Source organism: Anas platyrhynchos, chromosome 1 (genome assembly GCF_047663525.1).
Source record: "Anas platyrhynchos isolate ZD024472 breed Pekin duck chromosome 1, IASCAAS_PekinDuck_T2T, whole genome shotgun sequence".
Taxonomy (NCBI): Eukaryota; Metazoa; Chordata; class Aves; order Anseriformes; family Anatidae; genus Anas; species Anas platyrhynchos.
Window position 1 is genome coordinate 23,353,306 of NC_092587.1, and position 13,514 is coordinate 23,366,819.

General features: G+C 44.8%; 1 protein-coding gene and 1 long non-coding RNA gene across 5 annotated transcripts in view; one reads left to right on the forward strand and one right to left on the reverse strand.

The window, feature by feature from the left end:
* Positions 1–296: 296 nt before the first annotated feature.
* Positions 297–4,515, reverse strand: LOC119717008 (uncharacterized). 2 transcript variants are annotated; one of them, XR_011806814.1, is made up of 2 exons: positions 3,457–4,515; positions 297–667 (listed from the first exon to the last, which is right to left on the reverse strand). It is a non-coding gene; the product is annotated as an uncharacterized lncRNA (long non-coding RNA). The 2 variants fall into 2 exon arrangements; XR_005265919.2 differs by having other exon boundaries at positions 3,431–4,515.
* Positions 4,516–4,664: 149 nt separating this feature from the next.
* The window catches only part of WASL (WASP like actin nucleation promoting factor), a 49,796-nt gene continuing 40,946 nt past the window's right edge, over positions 4,665–13,514 (forward strand). Inside the window, exon 1 of one of the 3 annotated variants that reach the window (XM_027458119.3) lies at positions 4,665–5,195. In XM_027458119.3, coding sequence (XP_027313920.1) covers positions 5,076–5,195 — 120 coding nt within the window. In that variant the 5' untranslated portion in view covers positions 4,665–5,075. Of the gene's footprint in view, positions 5,196–10,147; positions 10,199–13,514 lie in introns of those variants that run through there. The other 2 variants (XM_027458124.3, XM_072033252.1) reach the window with 2 other exon arrangements.

The following is a 13,514-nucleotide window of genomic DNA, read 5'->3' on the forward strand; positions in this document are numbered from 1 at the left end:
CAGCAAGGCCGCAAGCTCGCTGATCAGGGTGGGGGGCAGTCGCTGCAAACAAGAGCTGATGTCTCAAAGCCAGAGACTTCTGTTAAGGAAAAGTGCTGTAACAATGTATTAGCAGATCACAGTAAAGGATGTTTTTCTTTTTTTTTTTTTAACAGGTGAAGTTCTTGAGCTTTATGGTGGTTGATTAATGGCTGGAGGGAGATTTCATTACACTGAATTTAAAAGCTGTCAGGAAACTTGGAGGAAGGAGTGAAAGTTCCTTTTAATACCTGCAGGTAAATCAAAATCAACTCATATACTCCGCTCATGTTTATTGCTGGGTGTAAAACTCAGGAATCACACTAAGGTATGAGCCAAGCAAGAAGAATAAAATGAGTGTTTCAACAAACCCTGTGGTACACAATTTTGAAGATGAGCTATGATGATAGCTGGACTGGGGAAATATACCATTTTCTTCTAATTTGCAGGGCAGCTACAGAATTGTTCCACTGTTACTGCAGACAATGATCACCATACTTGCATAATAAAGAAGTATTAAGAGGAGAGAGAAGATGCCTCACGTTCCAGTTTGGTCTGTCTTCTACACAGTCCTGGAAAGGAGAGTAATACAGTCCAACGCTTCAGGCCTTTAAAGAATTGTAGAGGAGCCGTGAAGGGAGTCCTGTAACTGATTTCAAAATTAAAAACAAAACAAAAAACACATCAGTATCTTACATCAATATATTCAAAATGCATTTCTACATCCAAAGCAAAATCAATGTTATCCTCTGCTGAGCAAAACAGAAGGGCGCAAATTGCATTCCTTCATTCTCAAGTAAACAGTCTGAGGTTGAAAACAAGGGCTAGAGAAGATACAGCAAACAAAGACGAGTAACAGGCACTACAGGGAAAGAAAAAGTTCTAGCTGGCACCCAAGACAGCATTCGTGCAAGAAATGAAAGAACTTATTGTCCTGCTGCATTGGTTCTCAGGCTTCAGTCTGCTCACTGTAGCAGCGAGGACACGCTTCTGCCAGCCAGCCCACAAAGGGAGAGGATTCTTCCCACTGACACTACAGTTCCATATTCATAAGGAGTCAGCAGAGGCTTTACTAATTAATTGTCTACTTTGCAACATCTGTGGCTACTTCATGTCCTTCTGTGTCTGAAAATTATAGGATATAAATACAATATAGAGAAGAAAAAAAAAAAAAAAACACGACAGATTCCAGATCCTCTTTATTCCAGCCTATTACCTGCCTGTAACAGATCATACAAAATCTCTGTGAGAAGGGAAATACAGTGACTGAATCTGAACTGAGCTCTAAGTTAACAGATGATTCAGTCACCTCCACAGAAGGCTGCAGTCCCTAAACTTTTAAACGTTTGGTGCACGGGGAGTAGAAGTGAGTGAGCTTGTGAGTAAGATAGTTAATATGCTATTTATCGTTGGTTCAGCAACGATTTATACCCAATTCCCTTAAACGAGGTCTATGCAGAGAAAAACAATGCGGTTTACTTAAAAAAAAGAGAACTTGTATCTTCACAGCTCAAAAACCATTTCCAACCACAATGAGAGTTCCTCTTTTTTGGTTACCACAAGCGGTTTTGTAGTACATGGACTGGTGTTTTCTACAGGCCCAACCAGAAAGGGTGTTGAGGGAAACGAGCCTGTCCTTTCTTTTGTCCGTTCTTCTGCTGCCCTGTTGACATACCCCTTCAGTGTGGTGACACTAATCATACGTTCACAACTTTGATCTCCCCCAGCCATGCTTTTGTGGTTGCTGCAGCAATGTTTGCACTTGTACCGTGCTGCTCCACTTGCCATTGATGATGAGATCGAAGATAGAAGGCTGGAGATGTTTTCCGTTGAGATCTACATTCACCTTTAAGCCTGGTTGTTCTTTGGTGTAATGAGCTGTCTCTTCACCTTATGGATGGGACAATAAGACAACTGCACTGTATGACTTAAATTCAGTATTGGGACAAAAATCAAGATTTGAGAAACACAGTGCCGCTATTTAATAAATAAATAAATAAATACATAAAATAAATAAATAAATAAAAACTCCTTGGAAAACTAACTTCTTGCACTGAGAAAATTTAGAACTTCAAAAAAACTTTGAAATATACTCTGATTCATAGCTCTAGAAAAATCAACTTTAAGTAGAAAGTCTTGCTCAGCTTTTTACTCCACTTTCAATTGCAAAATGCTATTTTTGAAATCTGGTGAATATTTAAACTCTGAAACTCACAGTGTGTAACTTCAGCCTAGTTATGGAATTCAATTTGCAGCTGGCAAAAAAATTACTGGGAAAAATAGAGGTCCCCATTTAAAGATGAACTTCAGAGACACATAATTTCTGTCAAAGGTAAGCCTGACAAGGATAATAAAATCTGTTTATTAAATACATATTTATAATGTAACACTTTAAAATCATTACAGGTGCTTATACTGACATAAGAATGTCACTTTTGATATACTCCAGTTCCTTGGCCTTATGAGTTGGTATCTTAAATAGAATAAATGCAAATGAAGAGCAGTTTCCCACAAAGTTTATTGGCATCAGGAGTGGGCAACACAGCTCGAAGCTGCTTACTGCAGTACATGCAGAGGAAAGCTTAGGATAAAAAATGACAGCATCTTCCCTAAGAGAGGTCAGAAAGAACACTGCAATTTCTTCAAAATATAGACAGGTAGTTCTGGTTGGTGGCTTTGCTTAGCAGAATTTTGTTGAAACTGGATGTTTTATGCAGGAATAGCAGCTCTTTGCTGATATTACTTCAATTGTAAATACCAAAGGCAAAAATCTATTTTTCTTCGGGTACCTTGTACTCATCAGCAGATACTGATATTTCCATTTCACTTCAGGACTCGCTGCTTTGCCATGACACAAAAACAGAAACAGCTTTTGCATAATTAATGAAACACAAGATCTGAAAATAGCCCTTTTTTCTTCCCTTTCCTGTCTACCCCTATTAAAAAAGCATACAAAATCCTAACAATAGAGCCTGAAGGTTAAAAGGCCCTTAAGAATAGCTACCAGCCAGCTGGTCTGAGAGGAACAGTGTGAAGCAAAAAGTATCACCCAGAACTCTGAATGGAAGGATCTACACAGTAAGGAACAAACAGTAAAAGTTAACAGAAATGAGTGAGGAAAGAAAAGCAATGAACATAACATGTCAGAGAGGTGAGGAAAGTACCAGCATTTACCTGTGAAAGGTGCATTATATTTTTAGCTATTACACTATGACCACCAAGACACATACAAAATTTCCTTGAAACAGGCTCTGGCTGTAAAATTGTGAAAAGAAGGAAAGAAAGAAAAAAGAAGTGCCTTGTAAAGTGCTTCCATGTGTTTTATCTCTTCACATACGTTTTCAACAAACGGAATGCTGCCAATTCTTTAGCTAAAATATTTCCCCTTCCACTAAAATATGCACATACTTACACAAGAAAGGAATGAAAGTGAAGTACCTATGACTGCTGAAAAATAATTTGAAAGAACTGGTTCCTACTGTTTGCTGTTCCTTTATAGCAAAGACCCAAGCCACTTCTGTGAGCTCTGCACACTGAGGAGTCCTTTGTGCATGTATTTTAAACTCTTTTTATGCTAAAAGCTCGGGATTTTCCACTATGTCCTGTCTTCCTTATATTTTCGGACACAGCTACAGGCTCTTTTAAGCATGGTGAACAGGGCCTGTAAGCAGAGCAGAAGGGGTTGCCATCTGTTCCTGCCCAATCTTTTGGGAGGATAGGAAGAGAACTCAGCACAGCTTCACATAAGATTTGTGTTCACACGTTTTCTTCCTGTGTTCTTCTAGCTCCTTTCTTCCTGTGCTTCATCGGCTCTTCCCTTTAAAACAAAGTCAAACATGACGGGGGAATTGCTTTAGCGTCTTCCAGATGGGCAATTAATTGATCAGAGGAGGTGAAGCTGCCATACACACCACTCAAAAACACCGAGAAGACTAGGAAGGTGCTCACCTAGCCACCTCTTTTTCACCTTTGTCTTCACCTAGCCCTCACAAGCATTTCTTCTGGGCAGCTGGAAGCCGGACGGGGCACATGGCAGCTGTGCCAAGGATCTTGAAGCTTCCAAAGGCCTTCGGCCTCCATCTCCGCTAGTGTCATGTGGGGAGAAGTGGGGGTGATGAGAAATCCGTCTGACAACGCTGCCTGCATACAGGAGGTCTCCTCGGCAGCTGACCCCTCAGGGAGCCCAAAATTCCTGCTAACACCTTTCGTTATTTCAGCTCCAGCTGCAGAAGGCAGTGCCAGGCGGGGTTCAGGGCTCGGATCCCTGCTGCTCCCTGCCTGTGTGACCGCGCAGAGGGACCCGCTGCCGCACCGCCAACACCGCCCACCCTGCACCATCCACCCGGTGATTTGCACGGTGGAACTATTCACGGAAACCTGCTTCTTTCAGAGAGAAAAGGCCAAAAAAAAAAAAAAAAAAAACGTTCTGGAGTTACTCGTTGAACGGCTTTTGACTTAAAAACCCTGAGAGGAGCCCAGTGCCGGGCTCCAGCCGCGCTCCGCCTGCCCCCATCCCGGCAGCGGCGGCGCTAAGCCCCGCTCCTTCCTCTTCCCCTCGCCCTTCCTCCTCCTCTTCTCCTCCTCCTCCTCCCGGCAGGTATTTAGGGGGGAGGCCGGCGGGGAGAGGCCCTGGGCGAGGCGAGGCCGCGACGGGGCGGGAGCGGAAGGGAAAGGGAGGGAAGGAAGAAGGGGAAAAGGCGGCGGCGGCGGCGCTCTCGCTCCGTCTCTCGCCGGCCTCCCCTCCGCCCGCCGTGGTCTCGCCCGCCCCCGCTGCCATGTTGGATCGTGCGGCCGCCGGAGCCGGGCCGAAGTTGGAAGTTTAGCCCGGCGCCCGGGGCGGGCGGCCAGCCAGCCATCGGCCGGGCTGCCCGCCGCCCTCCGTCCCCCCGGCCCCCAGCGGCAGGCTCCGCCATGCGGCTGCCGTGAGGCGGCGGCTGGACGAGGACGACGACGAGGAGGAGGAGGAGGAGGAAGAAGAGGAGGAAGAAGAAGGGGCCGAGAGCGCCAGCGCTTGCAGGGCGGCGAGGGAGGGCAGCGCCGCCGGGCCGGCCCCGGCCATGAGCGGCGCCCCGCAGCAGCAGCCCCCGCAGCCGCGGCGGGTCACCAACGTGGGCTCCCTGCTGCTCACCCCGCAGGAGAACGACAGCCTCTTCGGCTTCCTCGGCAAGAAATGCGTGGTGAGCCCCGCGCCCGGAGGGGACCGGCTCCAGGGGGGCGTGGGAGGGGGGGAGGGGGCTCCCCCTGCCTGCTGCCCACCGGAGCTCCGGGGACGGAGGGACCGGGCCGGGGGGGCTCGGCCGGCGGCCCCGGGAGGGGAGCGGGCACAGCCGGCCGGGGAAGTTTGGCCGCCCCGCCAGGCCGGGAGGAGCCGCGGCAAGGCCCGGGCCGGTGCTAGGCCTGCCTCGGCCGGGCCGGGCCGGGCTGGGGGGGCCCCGGGGCGGCATCCTCGGGGGGCTGCTCGGGGAGGGCACGGCGCTGCCGGGGGACCAGCCGCGGAGCCAGTTCTGCCTCCCCACAGAGCCTCCGTGTGCGCTAACGTGAGGCTGTACCCGCCTGTGCTCGTAACAGGCAGCTTCCGAAGTCGGCTTTTGAGTTCTTCACCCGCAGAATATCTTCTCGCGTGTTGGTGTAAAGCTGCCCAGCTGTGTTTACCAAGCGGCCGCTTGACAGCTTCAAAAGTCAGTTTTCCAGTTCTTCATCTTCAGAATGCCTTCTTGTGTGCTAATGCAAAACTCTGCTCATCCCTATTTTTAAAAAAAACAACCACTGAACAGCTTCAGCAGTCAGTCTCCTTTTGAAAAAAATATGATTCTTTCAGAAAACCAAATCACTGTATTGCTGAAAAAATGAAACGAAACCTGCTCCTCTTGTGGAAACGACCATTTGGGAGCCATTTCCGATGGGTACCCGGCGCCCTGGGATGCTCCGTGCCCGGCACGGGAGCGCTGCGGTGCCGTGGGGATGTTTTATGGGTGGGAAGTTGTGGCTCGGAGCAGGACGTCGGTGATCACGGTGCTCCCGCATAGCTCTGGACTTTGAAATGGTGCTGTGGGTCAGGTCAGCCCCGTCTCCCTCAAGGGAAACGAGAGGTGTAGTGCCCGAACAGGAAGCAGGTGATGTTTACGCTGGGGTGAGCTAAATCTGAGATGCTGTCACAGCAATTAGGTTAAAACTGGTCGGAAGGTGTGATCACAAAACATGCAAAGAGAAGACTTTTTTTTTTTTGTGAAGTAATGCATATGTAAGAAATTTTTCATTGAAATATTTTCAGGCACGCATTTCACATGTTTAGCTCTTTGGCAAAAAAAAAAAAAGTAAGACACCTCCAAATTAAAAAATAGTGGAGGAACTTGTGTGTTTAAATTTGTTTTCCTTCAATTCAGATTTTTCTTGCCAAGTGAACACTTTGTTACGCTCAGCTGTAACACTCACCTACTCAAGTTCTCAACTCTTCTGCATAAATAACGTTTAAGGCAGGCTTTGGAGGTAAATATCTCTGTAGTATCTGGGTGATGTGATCTGTGGCAGGTTGATAGCTTTGTAGACATGACTTGCTTCATGTTTTTTTGTAGTTAAGCATTCTTGTGGCTTATGCTGAATTTTGGATGACTTTCCAGTTGAGGCTTCCCCAGCTGTGGCCTGTTCCTTCCCCTTTTCCCCCTGCCCTGTATGATTTCCAGGCTAGGTACAGGCTCATCTTACTGTAGTGGAGGGTCTCTGCCATATACCTGAGGGCTCAAGTCCAGAAGACCATCAGAGTTCCAGAGACACTAAATCTGATTTTTTAGGCAGAGCCAAACATGGTGGCAGTTTGGAAACTGATTCCTGAACAGCTTAAACATCTCTGTCTCAGGGATGGAGTGGGCACCTGGGGATGGATGGTAACTGCCTCAGCTGTCCGGTTTGAGTCCAAAATGCCCATCAGAGCCTGTTGGTGTGCTCGATGCTATTGACCTTCTGGCTCGACTGTAACTCAGTGGCAGCACGCTGTGCTGGTGAATGCCCTTTTGCTGTAATACTCGTGATATTTGATCTCTCAATATCCACATTTGAATTATTCATTGGTGATACTTCAGGCAATAAATGGTGCTTTTTAGGAAAGGAAAACTGCAAATTTCACAGGATGCTGCGAGCTGGCTTTCCTACACATTGAGCTGACTGCTACAGGTGGCCTTTCTGCCAGGCTAGGGCATGGGTTCGCTGCTCGATGTGATGCGTGCCTGCCATGTCAACATCACTTCAGGTTAGGTTTTACTTAACCTTTTTATGTGACTAGGGAAGCAAATGCAACAGGAACAGATGAGATGTTCAACTGCAATCCTAGGTACTCTTTTTGCACTGCTAACTTGTAGTGCTCTTGTGGAGGGCACAGTGCTCACATCAGTCCTGAGGGTCCTGGTTAAGAAGGTACCTAGCACCGCAGGGCTGATTTATTTCAGCAGCCTTTCCTGTGACTGTGTTTGTTTACAAGGCAGCTACATTGAAATAACACTGAGGATTCCACCAGCCAATTTCTGTTCTATGGAAATTAAGTAGCTGAATATTGATCGAGCACTCGCAACCTCTGATCTTCAACATTGACATAATTTCGATGGCATCTTAAGTCATTATGACTGATAAACACAAATTACATGGGAGTCATGGAAGTGGTGAAGAGCCATAATTGTGTTTGTGTTGCTGGGGTGATACCATTTTATGGAGGACTGCCGATACTTGGGGGATCTCATTGCCTAGTAGACAACTGTACTGATTTTTGACTCCTGTTTTTTTAACTTGCTGAGCTGTAAAATGCTTGTTTGAGTCTATAAGCGATCAAAATATCTTTGAAAGTTTAATCTGTAAGGAGCAAAAACAAGTCATTGGCTCATAGCTAAAGCTTTAGCTACAGCTAATTGAGTTAAAACTTGGATCCAGATGTAGAACTACTTACAGTAGGTATCCAGCACGTAGCTCTTCAGGACTTTCCCTGTTGCATAGATATATGAAAAGCATTTAACTAGCTTTCATTCAGATGTGACATTTGTTACCTGTCAGGTATAAAACCTACCATCCATAGAAGTCTAACTTCTTTCTATTATAAATAAGTGTATTTAAACTTACCTTAACATGAGCTAGTAGATTACTTTTTTTTTATGTATTACTGAAATATTTTCATAGTTGTGTTGAACTTCGAAGTTTTTCCTTAAATCCCTGTATGTCATTCACTTCAATTTCATCATAAGGAACAAGTTTATGAAAAAATGTGAGGTGTCCAATTCATCCATTCTAATAAAGATACTTCATTAATTTGCATGATTTATAGTGGTCAATAACATCAGTGATAAAGAATGAGTTTATTCGTGTAGAAACAGTTCTATACATGTAGGAGACCTCAGGAAAGCAAACACGAGAAGTGTGTAACACTTGATAACATTGGAAGTAGGTAATGGAGCATGGATATTGTATACTGCTTAGAAGTGGGACTCGTCACTCGGACAAGGGAGTAAGGCAAGGAGTAGCTTGTTTGTGAGATCTCTCTGCAGTGATGTGGTAAACAGGAACTGGTAAAGAATGCAAGAAGAGAAGTGACACAGCAGTAAACTAAGAAAACTATTTTGGCTGCTTTTAAAACTGCATGTGACTAGAGTAAGGTTGTCAGAGCCAAAGGAGAAGTTGCAGTAATAGTTGAGATAAAACAGAGTAAAAACCTAAAGGGGGGGGGGTTGTAGATCTTGATTGGTAAGAATTAAAGATTTTGTCCATCTCGTAAGATTACTTGTGCCTGTGAAAACAGCATCAACTAGGACTCGATGGCTGACCACAGGCCTGAGAAATGGGCAGGGTTGTGTGGCAGGGAGGTGTTGGGGCTCTGCCCCTTGGAGTTTGTGGATGCGCAGCCTGCATCACAAAGGTATCAGAGAAGCTGAGATTGTCTTTTGAAACGGAGTTATCCCTTGGAAAGATAGGAAGAACTTAGTCATCTGTTTAGACAGTGGTGGTGATTTCATCTTCCCTTATCGTCTTAACTGAGATGTGGGGGAGAAGGCAAAGGGCACCGTGTAGGGCACTGAAGCACAAGGATGTTGAGTTGTGCCTAGATGTCTTTTCTGTATGTCTGTCCTGTTCTGTTAAAAGCCATGTAACATCTTCAGATGCCTCATTAGTATCCAGTGGCGTTGTTTCCCTAAATGACGTGTCAGCAGTAACCTTCCATTCCAGAGAGAATGCCACTGGTTTTTGACAGCTCCTCTGAAATAAATCTGTGCTTACAAATTGATTTTCACAGGAACAGGTCAGACTGGAGCCTTCAGAGCAAGCCGTCGTCCCCACACTGCCTCCATGTGCCTACAGCAGGGTTTCTTACCGTGAAGTGTTTCTTGTTCTTACTTTCCTTACAGCCTACTATTACACTAAGGTAGTGAACTATGCAGCAAACAAATAATTTACTCATGGATGACAAATGTTGAGATTACATGTGAATACTCTACTAGGCATTGTCTCATTACTGAAATGTATTTGAGAGAAAGTCATAAAGTGGGATTTAGTTCCAGACTGAGACAAATTCAGATGTTGGAGTTTCACTGAAGTCAGTAGGTAACTCTGGCTCTTACCTAAATCTCCTATTCAATTTATCTTAAGATAGAAATTCAACCTGTACTTGTAAATTTTTATATCTGCCTGAGTGACCGTAGAGGTCGCATGTCTCCTGACTATGTCAGCTCGTGCTGCACACCTGGAAGTGCAAGGTGAGTGCTGCTACCCAGCTCAGTTGCTGTGTATCTTTGTGAGGAAGCGTTATGTGCTTCTGAGCACAGAGGTGATCTAGTAATATTTGGCTGGAATGAGTGCCTCAGTTCATTAAGGCTTCAGAGCTCTTGCAGTCTCTTCTGAGCTACTTCGCAGACCTTTCCCCTGTTTTGCAGGTAGTTGAGTGCTGAAAGTCTCTGTGGTTAATGAGCCGGTCCTGAATACCACTCATGCTCCTGATAATGCGCTCTGGAATCTTGCAGCGCACAGGCCCAACAGGATGAAAGCAATTTGTAGTCACAAGCTGCTGTGTTGCAACTCAGCAGCTCTCCACAGCTAAGAACCGGGTGGAGGAATTCAGAGGAGCCCGAAGATGGAGCACACGTTTTAGTGTAGGATTCAGGTGAACGTTCATAAGATGCTTCGACTGTGGGATTTCCACCAAGATGTCCAGGTACTGCGTGTTTAGGAGAACACATAAGGACAAGGTAGTTTCTTGTGAGAAGATGAAGACCTAGTTCACTCTTTCATGCGAATATGTGAGTGGAAAAACTACTCTGTTGCTCCTTTGATGTAGAATTTGTGATTTTCTGTGGTTTATCTGATCATAAATATTGATTTGGATCTTGTTGCTAGAATGTTTGCTCTGGGACTATTTCTTCTGGATTTTTCAAGGGACTGGTATAAGCCAGATCTGTAGTAAGCAGAGCATGGAAGTGATGCTAACCACCACCTCTTCTACCACCTCCTTTCAGAGTAGAAAAGGTAATCCTGGAGATTACTGAGAGCTTAGATCTCAAATCTCCTTTAGTGGAGTTCTGATGCGTCTGTCCAAAGAGATGTCACGGCCTTTTCTGTAGAGCTCCTGGCCTTTATTGCTCTGTTCTTGGTGTCTCTAGTAGGGCAGGAATTCAGAACTTGTTTACCACTGCTGTCGGGTAGTAGCAGCTGCAGGTACAGCAACAGCAGCGTTATCCACCAGCAGCTCCTGTATCAGCACTGGAACATACTGAAGAGTTGAAGTGGTCTGCATGCGATGATTGCCATGAAGAAACTTCATAGTAGTTCATTAACCAGCATGACAAAAGGCTTTTTTTTTTTTTTTTCCTTCTCTTGACCTTCTATAGGCAGAGCTGTCTGCACTGGAGATGGTTTCGGTGAGCTTTTCCATGTCCTTTTAGGTTGCTTGCAGTTCACTTAAAGCACTGTGGTAAGATTCACGGTGTCCTCTCTTCCACTGAGCGTTTCGTAGGCTTGTCTCTTGAGCAATCCTTGTAGTACAGAAATAAAACTGAGTGTAGTGCAGAACACAAGGTTTCATGACCTAATACCTTGATACTAAAATACAGGAAGCAGCAAAACTGTGTCATGGGCACTAGGCAGAGTTGCTTTTTGGTAGGTTAGGGTATGATTTCCTCAAGAACAGTTGGCATTATGTGTTGCTTGGGCAGAGAGGCATTGTTTTAATTGCCAGCTTTTCCTCGTAACAGTAAATCATGCAAAGTGGGTTCAGCAGAATTTGGAGTGTATCTTCATGGGTGGTTTTAAACAGCCCCCTCACGCTACCAGGACGTGACTTGGTCAGACGCTGTAGATGTAGTCTTGTTTCTCAATATATTTGCTTGGGTACACTGCCATGCTAAACTCTGTGGCTCCCAGACATGTTGTTTATGCCTGGGTAACCACTAAAATGGGCAGAGTAGCTATGCAATTACATTCCTGGAGTTTTCCAGTTACACTCTAAAATTGTAGTGTGCTATGATCTTCGTGCAGCAGGAACAGTGTGCTAGGAGGGCCAAACGGAAAGATGTAACACAAACAGTTACGGGGACACTCCGGCAGAAAACTGCTCATTTGCTAAATGCCTTACTGAATTTGAAGACTTTTCAACCACCCTTGGGTTAAGGGTAGATAATTCTCCTGACACTTCTTTGTGTTTATGCAGTGCAGGGCGTTTTAGGCATCTCAAATCAGTGTTCTGATACTGAAAATTTACAGTTCTGGTAGAAGTTCATTAAAGCATCTTACAAATTACTCAGTTCCTGTAGACTTAATGTTCTGAGGAAGAGCTCGTTGCTGGCAAGGGAAGTGTTGCAGCAGAGCTCCCCAGTACACTGGCAGATTGCATCTCACCTTTGTTAGGCACGTGCCTTCATACATGCATCCACAGCGTGGTGAGGTCGTTTCCCTATAATGTTTAATCAGCTGCCCTTAAAATCCTTACTTCAGGCAGCTTTTTTTTTCTTTTAAGTTTTCTGAGGAACGGTGTTAATGGATTTTCCAGTTTTCTAGTGTGTCTAGCTTAGAGCTGAAAGATCACATTAAGGCTTGCTAATCAAGGTCGTAAGTGTTTCCATTTCTCTAAGATGATTTCGCACACAGTTTTCCCCGTCAGAACTTCACGTGCAATTCAGAATTCCCCCACGTTCATCTCATTTCCCTTCAAAGTGAATGTGTTGCCTTGCCTTTATTTCCCCTTGTTAATTAGCCACCATGCAGCATAAGAGCAGTATAGCCAGACAGGAACCTATTTGTGCTCTATAAGCATATTTTATATGCTGGGGTACTGAGTCTGCAGTATGAGTAACACCAACTTACTGAAAGAAAATATCATTTTCTCCTGTTAAAAGCTAAGAAAACTGTATTCCATTACTTGAACTCTTAGCTATGGAAAGATAACTCCTTGCTTCTGAGTTTGCAAACACTTCAAAAACACATTTGCTCTTATTATCGTTGATGATTGCTTCCTCAAGGTTAGCCAAGACACTTGGGAATACCTTACAAGAAAGGTTAAGTTAGAATATGGATTCCTAAATGACATGTCTGAGCGCTAAGTAGCGAAACCTAATAGTTGCCTTGCTGTTCTGCAGGCTATAAAGAAAGATTTGAATATTGGAATTTGGCACTACATAGTAAATGGTTTCTCCCTCCTTGAAGTGACAACCAAAGATTTATTTACACATACATGACATGTCGATAAGGAAAAAAATGAATAGCAATTTTTGTGTTAATATCTTTCTAAGCTAGGGGTGAAGACAAGTATAAAACGTTCTACCACTTAAACTGCTTCTGTTGTAAAATATACCATTAATATTCTACATAGAAAATGTGCTCTTTTTAAGGAAACAACTCTTTTAAGATTGTTGTACAGCAGATTACTGTGAAGTTGGTAATGATATTTTAGGAATCAATTTAGCTTTTAGTTCTTCTGGAAGTCCCATTCAGCTGGTGTAGTTCAAAGCCCTGCACTATGACCTCTGTCCCCTGAATTTTGCATCTTGGTTTCTATTAGGGCTTCTTCCACTCCCTCATTGCATTTTTTTTCTTTAAAGAGTTTTCTGCCCTTCTGTACCAGCAAAATGATTTCTTCGCCTTATTTCATCTTTTCCTGTTGTCTCTCAGCTGCCTCTAAAACCTCCCTTTCTTACCCCAGCCCCTGCATCCACAATCTGGAAGTAGGAAAGTCTCTCTTCCTCACTGTTTTTCCCTCCGTTCCCTTATCTCCCTGTTTCTTGGTTCTTCAACACTGTTCTTGCTGATGAAGCTTGTGTCTCACCTGGCACATCGCCCTAACCAAGCACACTTTATGTTCTCTTAACTCATCGGAGCATCGCACGAGGAGAGGCAGTCCGTGCCAGACAGCTGTTGGCTGCTGCTTTACCATGTGCTTCAGCCTGAGGTATGCCCATCAGACATCTCTCCCTAGTTCATCTTCACTGGCCCAAGGTCACTGCCAGCGTTGCTATAGAAAAGAGAACTGGCTGAGAGAG